We start from the raw sequence: 14,930 nt of genomic DNA on the forward strand, positions 1-14,930 counted from the left end.
CATGGGAAGCTGCGGCTCGCAGGTGAACCTGGGGGCAGAAGCGTGGTATAGGTTAGGTTAGGTTTACAGAGTTGAAAATCGAACCGCGGGTGGGTGATGAAGTTGCAACCCCCGTCTTCAGGTGCCCACAGAGCCGGAGGAGTTGGAAGCAGGTTTGTCGGTGTGAGCAAGTCAGGCAGTAACAAGGACGTAACAAGCGGCGACGGCGGCGGCGGCAGAATGCTAGAGAATCGTGGGGGATCAGAAGGCGGAGCAGAGCATGGCGCGGCGCCTTGTCTGCGTGGAGGGCGTGCGTTCTGGACCGCCGGAGGAAGGACCCGTCTCCGGATGGACGCTTCGCTTGGGAATGTGCTCTAATTGTGAGCAGTCGAGGCGCAGTTCGGCACTGAGGGACGATGAAGAAAAGGCTCAAGCGCCCTGCTGCTTCTTCTTCTTCTTCTTGTCCGTTAGCTTACAAGCCTTCCCAATTTCGTGCGGGAAGAAAAGCGGCAGCTACAAGCAGTAGTAGTGGCAGTGGCAAGAGGTAGAAGCGACAACGGCGGCTGGGGCTGGCCGGGCTTGACCAAGGCGCAAACAGGGCCAGGAAGCTACCTAGATAACGAGGAACTGGGGCACCGGGCAAGGCGAAGGAGAATAGGATATTGGGGCGCAGGTGTAGAGATTCCCGCTCGGTTTGAATTCGACTGCAAACGGCGGCTTCGAAAAAGAGGCGGCAGAGATGAAGGTCGGAGGTGGGGAAGAAAGGTGGAAGTGCAACAACAAGCAATAGCGGCCGGGGCTTACTAAGATGGGGCCTGAGATAGAGGGTGTGAGATTGAGTGTACATACGTGTGTGCGTGAGTGTGTGTGTGTGTGTGTCTCGTGTAGTAAGGTAGGTAGTCTCGGATGGATAGATGAGCGGACAAGAGAGACAGAGAATGAGATGGTCGGATGGCGGCTTGGATTCCGGAAGTGGTGTGGGGAGGTCTAGAACATAGCACAGAAGCTGGTGAGAAAGGGCTAAGGAAGCTGCTTTGAAACGCCACAGTGAGATGGGAATGGGAATGGCAAATGAAGATACGAAATGTAAGTAATTAACAAAAGTATGTAGAAAAGCAGGTGCGAAGTGACGACGAGTTGAGGTTGAGGAAGCGAAGCGAGGGGAACAATTGCCGCTCGTCAGCTACAGACGCCAGTGTGCAGTAGTTTGCAGGAGCCGTGTGCGCCCTGGGTCGTCTTGGCTCCGAAGGGGGCACACGGAATTGGAAGAGAGAGAGAAAGAGCAAAAGCGAGTAGTACCTTAGGTAGGTGCAGATACTGGATCTAGGGTAGGTATCTGGATGACGGAGGGAGGGGTTCTGGGGAAGGAGAAACAACTAAAGAAGGGACGGGGGGATTCAAGCTCACTCACAATGGATGGACACTGCTTGGACCGAGAGAACAAATGCGGAGAGACAGAGTAGGTAGGTAGAGCAGAGACAAACCAAAGGGTGGTCAAGTCATGGAAGTCAGGCTAAACAGACCTGAAGAGATCGGATAGACAAACAAACGGTACAGTAGGATGGAAGACGGGAATTCAATGGGAAAAGACAGGAACCGAGCTGACTGAAGGTACGACATGGGCAGTGTATGGAAGCGTGTGTATCCCGTAGGTAGTACTTCGTAGTCAGGATTGGCAGGAAAGGACAAGGGATGGGGCCGTCATAGTCCAAACTTTGTTTGAGTGAATATGAAAGGTTCCCCTTACCCTGCCCAGTGGTGTCGTCGGTGATCAAGCATCAAGACGCAGGAGGAGTGGTGGTCGAACCCATGCAACGTCTGGGGGGGGGGGGGGGGGGGGGTGGTGGGGGGGGGGGGGGGGGGGGGGGGGGGGGGGGGGGGGGGGGGGTGGGGGGGGGGGGGGGGGGGGGGGGGGGGGGGGGGGGGGGGGGGCTTGTAAGGCAGGTAGCATACGCAGTAGGTAGCTTAAGAGTGCTTAGTTGCTTAGGCAGGTATCCGTAAGGTAACTCGGGGGGGAGGAACATGGAGGAACATGGGCACGCACCAAAGCTGAGGCCCGGGGGAACAAGCCCGTAAGCTACAGTAAGATGGGACCGCGACCGGGACTGGGGGGGATGAAAGGGGAGCATTATCCCAAGAGGTGGCAGCAGTGGGATGAGCGGTGGGACAAATTGGGCCAGAACCGGACTGGACCTGAGTTGTGTGGATCGATGATTGAGCTCGTGGGTTTTGTTCATGAACGGACCGGGACAGTACCTACCTACCTACCTACTCTAGACAATGAAGTAGTGACCACCTGCTTTACACAGGTACAGATAGGAGCACACGAGGACAGACGAGCAGACCAAAACAGAGGAGGGGAAAGGTTCAGGGAGGGGACAAACCTGAAGGCAAATTCGGACTGGGCAATGTTTCTGCTGGATGCGAATCATACCTTACCTTGGAGCTCCCCCCCGCCGCCGCCTCTTCCTCGCTCTCGTCTTCCAGGTACTTACTGACTGCTGCCGTTGGGCATCCCAAGTCTCGCGAGTTCTGTGCCGGCGGGCGGGGAAGCGGGAGGCGACTAATCAGAAAAAAACTCTCACTGCCCGTTCCTCTGTTGGACTGATTCCAATGCGCTTGGCCGGCGTTCCAGACAGCGTGCGCGACAAGTCTGGTGCTCAGGGAGAGAAGGCGATCGTCATGCTGTGACAGCGGCGGTGGCCAGACGCCAGAGGGGGGAACGAACGGGACTGTGGGATTGGATGCGTGAAACGGGGTGCACCTTAACATACCTACCTACCTTAGGTACGGACGGGACTTGAACGGTACGAGAGCTTGTGCCCTTCTTTGCTACATGTCATGTCACGCATCCAAGCATCACACCCTCGGCTTGCTCGATATCCTTGTATCCAGACCTGCCAGGTACAAAGATACTTCTGACCTACAGCAGGCTTTTTAGTTGGCCATGAGGTGGATGGGAAAGTGGATGGCGGATGCACAAGTTCAATCAGGAAGCCATCGAAATCTGATTTCGACAACAGGTACGTATCCCCAAGTATCTTACTTAATCCTGGCTACCAAGTACCCGCTAGGTACCTCACCACCGCAATACGCAGTACAAGGCCATCTCGATGAACGGGGACAGGCACATTGAGCGGTCTGCCCACCCATGACGCCCTCCATGTCCACTATCCTCCAGTGGGCCGTCCCCAACACCTGCCCGCTGGGATTCTGGAAATGGCGGTACCTATCCATCGCATACGGAGTACGCAGTAGTCGAGTGGGTAGACAAGGCACTTCGCAGGTACAGAGTGGATCGCTCGCTCGCCCTGCGGTCTGCCCACAGCTGAGGCACCAGCCATGGCAGCGATGCTCCTTTCTGCCCAGCCCGTCAAACTCGTCATGCCCTGTCGCTCTGCCTTCTTTTCCCACTTCTTGCTGATTAAAATCGCCCGACATTTCCAACATTCAACTGCTCTCCGTGAGGGATTCCCCTTGGACAAGGAGCTGCTCGAGACACCAGGCACCGCGAGCGCCGACCTGCTTCCATGTTTCAACTCTGTCCAGACCCTTCCCGCGTGGGGATCTTCCCGTTCGTCTCTGCGGCCCAATCCATGCCATTCGTCCGTCAATCACATACCTCATCTGAGTGAGGCCGCAGATTGTCATTTTTTTTTTCGTGGTTTGGTACTCCGTGCCCTCCAAGTACTCGCCAAATGTCGGTTTTCGTGTAACATCAGAGTACACCCACATTATGCACTAAACCGCCTCACATCTTCTGCACCTCCCCCTTCCATGCGCATGGCACCATCTCCTCCCGTCTTGTTGCCGGCGTACGCCCACAAGCATCCACAATGTTAATCAAGCCCGGACGACGGATTGAGGCTCCGGCCAGGTTCGTGTACGGCGTCGTCGATGTGTTGTCCAGCTGCTTCTCCACCGTGGAGAGAGAGGCCAATATCGGACTGTGATGGATATCATAATCCACTGCTGCTCTGCTGTCGTGCTTCCCAAACCGAGGCCTCCAAATGCGACAGAACTACGCGCCGGACCAATATTCGCCTTGCTGCTGCTGCGTGGGCCGTAAAACCACAACGATGACGGCAGAAGAGGATCCCTCAACGGACGAGGCAAACCTCGAATATGGGACATGATGGGGTCCGGATGGGTCAACTCGAAAGAGCTAGCAAGAATGGAATATTGCCCCAAGTGAAGTAAAGATAGGCGCCCCATGCCGCTGGAGAGAAGGACCCTGACCTACTGTGTAAGAGAGGCACAGCACACACCACCACCACCACCACCACAACCACCTGCTTCCTGGTCGACCTTCGGGACATTCTTTTCTGTGAGCGACATTCTCGTGTGCTGATCCCTTCTTTGTCTTGCTACGATCCGCGTGTCTGGCCGGGTCCGTCAGGTGTGTCGCTCGGCACCCCCAACCGTCGAGAAATTGGTTCAGCCACTGGTTACTTCCGCCAATGTCTCAGTCTTTTCTTAATTGTCGAAACAGAATGTTGCGCTTGTTCCTGTCAGTCTCAGTCTGATTTCTAGAACCGATCCACGGTCATAATCGAGGTATTTCAGGCCCTTCGTCCCTTCGCATTGGGGTTCGACCAGGGACCAGCAGTTGGTGAACAGGCATCGACAGCTGATGGAAAACGTCTGGCGCTAGCTAAAGCCTGGGGATTCATGTCCGTGTACCAATTCGTAGACCCTGAGGGAGACGCAGCTTGGTAGCGAGCTTGCAGTTAAGCGTGGTCTTGCTCATCAACCTTGTCGCAAGCTGATCTCTTTCTCGCCAATAATCGACTGGTGGCAGATCGATTGTCGAGACTGTCGCGCCGTTGAAACTCCTTGCGCTGTTCCCATCTGCCGCAGAAATATGAGGCCATAATGACAGACAAGGAGCTGACTGCCTCAACCCTCTCTATACCCGTCGCGTACCCGGGCGATCCCGTCAGTTCGGTTTGACGCGTGTGACGTTCGCCTGTCCTCGTCCATACATCGAACTGTAGACTGTAGTTGGGAGTCCTCTGTCGAGAAGCGATCATGCTGTGTAGCCGGCGATGCTCTCCAATTGCATATTCGAGGCCATTCGGTCTCGCTTCGTCCCCCGTGGATGCGGCACAGATCATCGTTCGGTGAGTCTTTTTCCCGCATTGGCTCATCCACTCATAAGCTCTCGATACTTGGAAGTGATGTCTACTACGCTGGATTCGGATAAACGCAAAGACTTGGGCTTTGACTATCTCCGACTGGCGTTGTCGGTGACAAATTTGCCCTGCGTCTAGACCTCACGGTCTCCCCATCGATCGTAGATCTACAACTCGAACGGGTCTAGCCCGCAGGCACTCAAGACGCCTAGACCGGGATGGCCACAGACACGACCAGGGCCCTGGTCGTCTTCTCCATATCGGTGCGCCTCCAGTGCCACCAGAGACTCTTAAGCTGCGCGGTACAACGCAGATCATCTGACCCTGCCCTTGGTGGTGAGAACCAATCATCCTGGTGCAGCACCACCCTTGTTTTTGACAGAGCTTTGCTGCCCGAGCGTGTCTGCGTGCTTGCCCTGCCCGTTGTTGACGTCATCCTGGCATAAGCAGTCTTGATTGGTCGTCGGCCTCTCTCCCGAATCCTCAGAACGCAACCAAACGTCGTTCAACCTCGTAGACAGAAGCAGAGTAGCTCGAGTGTAGCTCGAGGGTAGCTCGTTCGTGCCACTGAAAGATTCCATATCATGGCGCACCTTTGTCTTGACATGTGCTGGGTGCATGCCACCCGTGTGCAATCCACACAATGACTCGATTCCTCCCCGTTTACTTTCCTTGTAAGTTGTCAGCCATGACAGCGTACCTAGCACTGGGTCACAATAGGTTGTGGGTTGCGTCTCGTTTTTCGATGTCGCGGGATATTATGTCATTGCGTCTCGATTTCGTAACGCAGCCTTACATCTGTCGCTCAAAGCAACAGACGACATGATGCAGTACAGGCATAGCAAAATCCCTTCGCTTGCAAGGGTATCATCGGCCATTTCGTCATTTGGACCCTGAGGATCCAGAGAAAGGACCCCTTCACGTGCTCATGTGCCCTCCTCGTTCCATTGCCGCCGGAGTTCATCCATGTAATTCGCCTCTTCCCCGCTCGCTCAGACTGAATTGTCTTTCATCACTCCACACGTCGAACATGTCCACCACTGCCTTTCCATCATCGTCCCACAATACGAACATTGCCAGGTTAGGGGTTTCACTGGCTCGGCGGCGCGTTGATTGGTGCTACCAGGCTTTCTACTGCTACTGGCTCTGGGCGGGCTACTTGTGAGATCGATAGTGGCAGGCTGTGTCGTGCTCTTCGTCGTTGCGGCCATTGATGCCCTTTGGCGTTCGCGTTCGCGCTTTTCAGCATTTGGTGTCCACACTTGACGCTGAGGATCCTGACCTCGTTCTGTGCCGCACGCATCGCAGCACAAAAAACTTGAAGGATTATGGAGAGTACAGACTCCGCATGTCCAGCCCCGTTGCGGAGCTGGTTGGGGCACCGGCGCAGACACAACTGGTGGCCGAGTCTCTGGCCTTGGTATCGATGGAGGTTTCGTTCCTGGTCCTGGGATCGGCGGAGGAACACTACTGCTCCTGTTTTCGTTATCTCCCATGACGGATCCTCCACCGTTACCAGTAGGGTTTTGCGCTGTTGGCGGAATAAAGTAACCACCGTACCGTTGGCGCTCTTCTTCTTGTACCAGTTCCCAGAGAGCTTGCGCAATTGCAGCTTCATTAGCCGCGTCTTCTTCGGCCTGCGTACGGAAGCCGTTCTTCGTAGCTGTCTCGGAGATTTGTTGAATTTCCCTATCATTGTGATTCGTATTACCGCATCCCTGCAGCGTGGTATTTCTGCGCTCTATTGCGCCCACGATGGTTCGCCGGATATCTGAACCGATGCTGGGTCCAGAGCCACCAAGGCGCTGGCCTGACCCCTTTGTCAGGGTGCGACGCTTTTCAGCTGATGCTCTAGCAAGTCGTCTAGCTTCATGCATAGGTATCCGGCCGCCTCCCAGGCGATGTCCGTCTGATAAAAATCCTTCACCCGTATATCCCTTTCGAATGAGCGACTCGTGTTCGTCTCGAAGTTGGTTCCATAGCGCATGGAAGTTGCCATCGTGTGGTCCAAATACAATGTGTGAAAGTTCGTGAAGCATCGTATCAACTACGTGCTCTATAGGTAGGAAGAGTGATCGGTCATTGGGATAACGTAAACGGACGAGGATTCTTTGACCTCTGTTGATATTCAAACCTGAATACACCATAATTAGTAGATTGATGGAACTTTCAGGAGATTGACATACCGAGGAGGTTTGCTTGATCCGGATAAAACTCAGCTAGCTCTCGCACCTTCCACCCCCTAACTCGCATGATGGGCTTGACCAAGGAGGCCACCTTCTTCAGCGTTTGGAGAGCATCGGGAGCGCGCGGAAAATCCGGTAAATGTGAGAATGATAGAATAAGAGCATCGTGTTCTGGCATTTTATCGTCGTGTATCGTTGTATGTAGTCATGTAGTCGTTGCGTGGTAATAAATGCGAAAGAGGGAAGTAATCAAGACCCTAAATCATCACTAGGAAGGAAATGAGAGAAACGAAAAAACGGCAGGAAGTCAACGAGTGACGGGGTATTGAAGAAAATCGCAGGTAGGAGCGACTCATAGATGGAGTTTGGTAGAACAACGTGGAAAGGAAGTCATTCACATCGTAAGCAGTGGCTGACACGTACGAAGACGCGTAAGGGGACCTGATGCCTTTCGGTGATAGGGGGGGCAATGGTCGGGCGATGAGTCTTTGTGAGTTTTTGGACTGTCACTGCCTCTTGGCAAATTTCAGAAATTCAAGCAGGCAAGTGGGGTAGCGGGGTATGTTGTGGTGACTAAGCAGCATCCTGGCAGTGCCTGGCTCGGGAATCTACTTCCACCTTGAGCTTTCCACCTTTTGAAGATTTGGGCAGCTGTCAAGCCACCATTCATTTCACCTTACCCATGAACACATACACACATGCACATTCTCTCATCGCTTCTTCGATCCCTGAATCATCGGCCGATGAAATGGTATTGGCCAGTCAGCCGAGAGCTTGATGATGGATGGCCAATACCTGGCAAGATGAATGTGTCCCAACAGGATCTCGGACGGAAAATCAAGGCAGCGACGCCTTGGAGAGATTAGCTTGCAGAGATCGACCTCGCCAAGTGATGGCGCTATCCTTCGCTCGGTTCCTAGGTATACCAATATGTTTGACGATGCCTCTTTGATACGCCTTATCAACGGGCTGACTTCTGCAAGTATCTCTAGTCGCAAACTCAAGCCGGGCTTATAAGCCGTCGGAACCCCGCTGTCCCGACGTCAAGGAACGGACAACTTCTCCTACTGTCCGATCAGTATTGCATCAACCGGCTTTTGCATTGTCTCTCCGTGATGTCAAATACTCACAACCGTCGCACATGTCCGGGGATTCGGCCGACGACTCAAGTGGAGTCGTCCAAGTCACAACAGCTGTCAACAGAAGGATGGAGAGCGGTTTCAGTTTTGCATAAATCTCGTCACAGCTATGCCACACCTTCTCCGACTCCCTTGTTCTTCTCGTCTCCGTATTAGACTTTGACTGTCAAGATACGTCGCAATCTATTTCTCCCGCTCTTTTCATCGCATGTCTCTGAGCAACTTCAGATGATTGATCATTAATTTTTCGCTTTCCCACGTTACGGATGCCCTCGTTCAACATCACAAGTAAAGCCTTGACTTAGCTGGATGCGCTGCGGCTACAAACAGGGGTCTGGGAACCCAACAAATCGTCACGGGAGTTCGGCATCGCGACTTGGTTGACCTTGCGGACAGGGGTCGCATGCCTGACTTACAGTGTTTCGGAAGCCAAGCATACGGCCATAGAGGCCGCCTCACGAGTCCGGCGTACAGTGTCCGCGAGGAACCACGCTTTGAGTTGAGCTGAATGATCGACTGTCGCAGGTCATCTACGGATGCGCCTCTTTGGGAGACTGTCGACTCGTTGATGGCAGGCAGACTTGAACGATTCAGCCCCTGGCGCCTACATCAGGTCCTCGTCGCCAGGCCCGGAAAGTGGAATTTCCTCCTTCTGTCTCGCGATTCGTCATTGCCTGGATGGCGATCCAACTGGTGACTAGGTATTCGAGCATTTCGAAACGGCTGGGAAGGTCGATCTATGCGTTGCTACAATGGGAAGCGAACTTGGCAAAAGCTTGTGTGCTTATCTCTCCAGGACGCTCCGCGCTTCCAAGCCTTTTGTTTTCCTTGTGTCACTATCTCCATACTGTTCTTCTTCTAAGATCGTTATTTGCTGAAAGCTCTGTGAGCTTCTCATCTGGCTTCACTCCTTCGCCAGACCTTTCATCTACCCCAAGTGGCCATGCGTTTCACCAAACCAGCTGCAGTGGCAGCATTCGTTCCCTTTGCTTCTCATCTAGTAGATGCGGCACCTCGAAAATTAGAAATTTCCACTCTAGGCGGCGCGGCCTTCCGAATCGAGCAGGCTCCCAATCCCGACTTTTACTATGGAAACAGGCGAGGGCCCATCGCACTGGCCAGAGCTTATTCCAAGTTCGGGCAGCAGATTCCCGACGATCTACTGGGGCTCATCGATCAAATCCTCGGAGAGCTTGGGTTGCTGAACGGAGGCAAAGGCAATGGCGGTCGTAAAGGGGGTAAGGGTGGCGGCAAAGGAAAGGGTAAGGGAGGGAAAGGAGGCAATGCTGGTGCTGGTGGTTCCAAGGGCAATGGTACAACCACCACTCCCGGAGGTGGAGGTAACAAAGGCAATGGCACGAAGACACCTCCAGGTGGTAAGTTGATATGTCGGCTTCTTGGGATTAAGCTTACAGTCCTGAAGGAGAGGTTGCGGCGATTCCCGCCGAGTTCGACAGCCAGTATCTCTGCCCTGTCCAGATCGGCACACCGCCCCAGACTATCCCGCTCAACTTCGATACCGGGTCCTCGGATCTATGGGTTTTCAGTAGCGAGACACCCATAACCCAAGTCGCGGGGCAGACAGTGTATAACATCAACGCCAGTACAAGTGCCAAAGTCCTCCAGGGTGCTTCTTGGTCGATCTCCTATGGCGACGGTAGCTCGTCCCAAGGTAATGTTTTCATGGACACTGTCACGATCGGCGGCGTGACTGTAGAGAGCCAAGCAGTCGAGTCTGCTACTCAAGTGTCTTCGTCATTTTCCCGAAACAAGAACCAGTCTGGTCTTGTCGGACTTGCCTTTGGCAACATCAACACCGTCAAGCCTGCCAAGCAGAAAACCTTTTTCGAGAATGCAATGAACAATCTCGCCATGCCACTGTTCACAGCAAACCTCAAGAAGGCAGCTGGTAAGTCTCAAATTCTCACGTCAAGGCCCCTTCGGAACTATTCACTAATTTCGCAATCACAAGCTGGAAACTACAACTTTGGCTTCCTCGACTCGACAGAGTACACTGGCGACATCACCTTCGTCCCCGCCAATACGACGCAAGGCTTCTGGCAATTCACAGCCCAAGGCTTCGCCGTCGGCTCCAACGGCAGCGCGCCTACCTCGGCCCCTCACGCCGCCATCGCGGACACGGGCACGACGCTCATGCTGCTGCCCGACGCCATCGTCTCAGCGTACTACCAACGCATCGCGAGCGCAAAGTACGACGCGACCAACGGAGGCTTCGTCTTCAACTGCAAGGACACGATACCGTCCTTCACGGTCGACATGGGCAAGTACCAGGCCGTCGTCCCGGGTGACTTTATGAAGTTTGCTCCCGTCGACGGGCAGACGGTTGAGACTTCGACGACGTGCTTTGGGGGTATACAGAGCTCTGCGGGTTTGCCCTTTGCGATTTACGGGGACGTTTTCCTAAAGTCGCAGTTTGTGGTGTTTCATGGCGGGAATAAGGAGTTGGGGTTCGCGAATAAGCCCCTTTAATGAATAAAGGTAGACAGACGCTGGACGTTATCTGTTTTTGTGATGATGCTTGAGGTGAAAGGTAGCGCAAGGCTGGATGGCTCCCAGCAGCGGCCATCATAGACGGCATGTTCATTTGCTTATTTGGTAGAACAGATTCGAAAAATAGAAAGTAATTTCTATCCTTTGGTGCCTCGATCCCAGTAACCTGCTCATCAAGAAGGTATCCGGCCGTCTCTTTCTTGGAACTTCAGGCTCCCCACCCACACATTCACCACTCCCAGTGCCGCCCCCCCCCCCCCCCCCCCCCCCCCCCCCCCCCCCCCCCCCCCCCCCCCCCCCCCCCCCCCCCCCCCCCCCCTCCCCCCCCCCCCCCTCCCCCCTCCCGCCCCCCCCCCCCCCCCCCCCCCCCCCGCCCCCCCCCCCCCCCCCCCCCCTTTTCTCATCCCAACATTCAAGCCACCCTCACCCGGACGGTCAACCCTTCATCTACAACATTTTTCTTCCTACGAATACCTGCCCCGGGGGACGCCCCGGGAACGCATTAGCCGAGCGGTAAAATACCGAGTAGAAAATTCCCCTAGGGGGGTGGGGTTTTCATAGGGTCGGGGTTCAACACCCCTTCTCCGAACTTTTAGGAGAACTTTTCTAGAGATTTTATCTTTTTGGGTGGTCGAATTTTGAGTCCATGGTATTTAGGAGTGGATAGAGATGGTATATATGTAGTTGTTTTTGTGGTTCGAGAAAGGTTGCTGATGAAGATGGTGGTGATGGTGAGGTGTGTTGTTGTTTACTGGGTTGTTGTGGTGGTTGCGAGGGAAGGCGCGCGGGGTGTGATGTAGGTAGGTAAACAATGTCGACTTCGCTCCTGCCTTGAACAGATCTGAGGACTAAGGCGAGGAGAAATATGGCCAAGCAACTTTCGTGTATTCCACCTTTCAGGTAAATCTGGAATTTAGAATGTAAGCGATGCCTTCTCGCGCCTGGGGACCATATGCCCATCTCATTACGTTTCCTCGACCAAGTATACTCGCCCTATAGATGACCTTGATATTCCCCTAGTAAGTGGACCAAATATCCGAATGCTTGCGCAAAGGGAGAGATATCTCATGAGCGATAGGGTCTTGTCCCTACCTCCTACTCCGGTTCGAGATCATGATGGAGAGCACTACTGGTGAAGTGGTTAGATACAAACTCGTCCCGATCTCCAGCACCAGCATTCGAAGGACGACTGAATACCGGAAGACAGAAGCCGTTCCCAAAATCGTGACACTCAATCCTTCCGGTTTGTTATAAGAGAGAAAGTAATAGTAATTTATGTGTCTAGAACTGGGTACATTGTTCAGCCGACAAAGGAGACGGGTATTTGGCTATCGTATATCGGTTATCCATGTTCAGCATCACGCCCAGCCGCCCTTCTAGCCGTTCGATGCCTCCCACCCGGCTCTCCTCCCTTGTATAGGTCATTTGGGTCAAGGTATCCGGACCGTAGGACTTGGAAGCAATTGCTCCAACTAGCCGTGCCACGCGCACGGGGGCTCGATGGAGACAGAGGACGCTCCTGCTTATCTGTCCATCATGCGATACTTGATCATGACGACCCTCAAGTCGTACACATCACCACCGTTTGGTGGATTACAAGACCCTCTAATGTATCGTACAAGCCAAACAAATCACCAAGGCGGAGAAGAATCAGACGGAAATCAAGGTCGACCTACATGCGTGTGCGAAGACAGCGTTTCGGTAAAAAACAAAAACTCACGATTCTTTACTTCAGGCTCAGCCTTGTATATAACGATGCACGAATAACCCACCAAATGTCCTACATCACGGTTCGCTGGCGTGACGTATCTTGGACCTGTGCTACTACGCCACCGCGGCTTCGATGAGTATACACCTGCCATATCAGGGTGTCTGCCTACTACTTTGTCCATTATCCTTCGCCGTCCACTAACAGGCCGACTCGGGGGGGATTCGTGCAAAGGGTTTGTAGGGGACTCAACAGAGTCAGAGTGGAATCTCAGTCCCCTCTGTCATTGATCTGACGTTTTCGTCTTTGATTTCGACTTCACATGGATGAACCCCCTTTTCCCTCTCCTCCCCCTCCCCCCCCCTCCTGTGCCAGGTCAGTCTTTCCACGCCCACAGTAATGAAATGCCAAAACCATGGCCGGAATTTTCTTAGGCAAGCCTATGTTAGTTTTACCGGAAACGACAGGTCATTCCAAACCTCCGACGGTAGATACGCTCGTGAAAACCCGGAGTAGTCATCACGAGGAAATAAGTCACAGGATATCATGTCATATATCAAGCCAACTAGCAAGTAAAGCTGCGAGCCATTGCACACGGAGTACTCGGACGAGATCGCCTTCGCATGGAATCTGGACAGATATCCGAGTGAGCAGCTTCGCGCGGGGGGGCGAGGGGCTTATTCCAACCTCGCTAACATTCATATCCCCATCTCAGATACTCTCCCGTCGTCAATCTCACGCCCCTTCAAATCCACGCCCCTTCGAATCGTAGTGCCTCATGAGACTCAAACGACTCATGCCGTGCTGGAGAATCGCCGTGGCCAGCATTATACAAGAAAGGTCCAAACTACTGGCGCACGAACGCGGTTGGATCTTTCATCAACGATGAGTAGGGCGACAATCATCAAGAGTAGAAGCGAACCCTGATTGCCACTACTGTACACTGATATAGCGAGTAGACGTCGCCTGTCCAAGGAGCAAGTATGGGGATTACATTGCCACTACTGTGTTACATCCATGTTACATCAGCTATGGCCACTGAGTGACCGATACGTCGAAACGCACGGCTGTATTGTTGATACCCAAGGTAAGGTTGCATCCTGATTATCAAGTTGAACCATGATATTTGTAGTGTCTCTTACCTTTCGTTGGTTAAGCAGTATCCGAGGTAGAACCAACCCGAGACGCATTCAGCTCGGGCAACATGGTATCTTCAAGGACCCTGGTACTTCGCTCACTGCTCACTTGATCTGGTCCATCATTCGAATCAGCAATTCCATCTCATGGTCCACTACTGCCTTGGGGCACTTGGAAACTCTAATTATTGTGAACAGCAGGTTATCCGTAGTCATTTTTGAGCTGCCGGTGGATACCTGACGAACAAGGATTACTGTAAGGGGTATATCAGTCTGTTGGTATACGATATGATATGTCATGTTTTGGCAAGGGACCCTAAAGAGGGAGATATATGCAGCATGCTGTAAATTTCCATATTATTCCTTGCCCGTTTCACATGCTAATAATCTCAGGGAAATACGAAAATAACCAAAGGCATTCTCGAGGCTGTGGTTGATAATCACATGTGAAGATGTATCTCGAGGAGATCACATGGTCTATTAGGCTGATGTCCACAAATGATGACCGTGTGAATAGGGACAATTGAGCCATATTCAGGAGTAACTCTGGAAGGAGTCAGTCAGTATATCACAACCAGCCGATGGTATACTCTTGTGACTGAGTCAATGTCAAGAGTGGCGTCCATTCTAAATTAGGTGAGCAATCACCAAGGTCTGGGACCGCAGGCGACTCGGTCAGGTGAGAGTTGAGCCGCAAACTTACTAGGGCTAGTGACAACGATTCACCGGCTACTTGGTACGCGAGCCTGTGTGTCACCTCCGCAATGGTAGCAAAGGCGGGTAACCAGTATAAGAAGTCCCGCATTTTGCAGCAACTGCCGAGGCTTGTCTTACGTTCTGAAGCAACATTCAACATCCACCCCCATTCAAAATGTGCCAGGTGACTGAGGCTGGGGGCGTGGTCCATCAAGTCGGCTAGACGCCGGGCGCCGACCGCTTCAGAGGCCGTTCGCGCCCGCGTTGCCGCCCATTGTCACACCTCGCTGAAGCGGCTTCGGTCGGCGGGAGGTTCCCGAGTCAGTCCTAAAGCGGAATGGGGCGATATCGGAGGCTGGCCAATCCCACTGGCCGCTGGTGGAACCATCGTCTGGCGTCTGCCATCCGCCAGCCTGCCGTTCCTTCACCGTGCGGGATTT

At 53.4% G+C, this 14,930-nt stretch overlaps 4 protein-coding genes across 4 annotated transcripts; 2 read left to right on the plus strand and 2 right to left on the minus strand.

Moving 5' to 3' along the window:
* Positions 1 to 451: 451 nt before the first annotated feature.
* Positions 452 to 826, minus strand: CABS01_07955 (uncharacterized protein; the record flags this gene model as incomplete). The annotated part of the gene is made up of 1 exon (XM_060541317.1): positions 452 to 826. The coding sequence occupies one exon, from the start codon at positions 824 to 826 to the stop codon at positions 452 to 454; it is 375 nt and encodes a 124-aa protein (XP_060402817.1).
* A 2,495-nt stretch (positions 827 to 3,321) lies between these two features.
* Positions 3,322 to 3,822, plus strand: CABS01_07956 (uncharacterized protein; the record flags this gene model as incomplete). Its single annotated transcript, XM_060541318.1, has 1 exon — positions 3,322 to 3,822. The coding sequence occupies one exon, from the start codon at positions 3,322 to 3,324 to the stop codon at positions 3,820 to 3,822; it is 501 nt and encodes a 166-aa protein (XP_060402818.1).
* Positions 3,823 to 5,461: 1,639 nt separating this feature from the next.
* CABS01_07957 (WLM domain-containing protein) lies at positions 5,462 to 7,478 on the minus strand (the record flags this gene model as incomplete). The annotated part of the gene is made up of 3 exons (XM_060541319.1): positions 5,462 to 5,785; positions 6,209 to 7,248; positions 7,301 to 7,478. 3 exons carry the CDS (start codon positions 7,476 to 7,478, stop codon positions 5,462 to 5,464), a joined length of 1,542 nt encoding a protein of 513 aa, XP_060402819.1.
* Positions 7,479 to 9,382: 1,904 nt separating this feature from the next.
* CABS01_07958 (endothiapepsin) lies at positions 9,383 to 10,929 on the plus strand (the record flags this gene model as incomplete). The annotated part of the gene is made up of 3 exons (XM_060541320.1): positions 9,383 to 9,815; positions 9,863 to 10,348; positions 10,412 to 10,929. The coding sequence occupies 3 exons, from the start codon at positions 9,383 to 9,385 to the stop codon at positions 10,927 to 10,929; spliced, it is 1,437 nt and encodes a 478-aa protein (XP_060402820.1).
* Between the last annotated feature and the right edge of the window lie 4,001 nt (positions 10,930 to 14,930).

Source organism: Colletotrichum abscissum, assembly GCF_030869225.1.
Source record: "Colletotrichum abscissum strain IMI 504890 chromosome Unknown Scaffold_17.1, whole genome shotgun sequence".
NCBI classification, from domain to species: domain Eukaryota; kingdom Fungi; phylum Ascomycota; class Sordariomycetes; order Glomerellales; family Glomerellaceae; genus Colletotrichum; species Colletotrichum abscissum.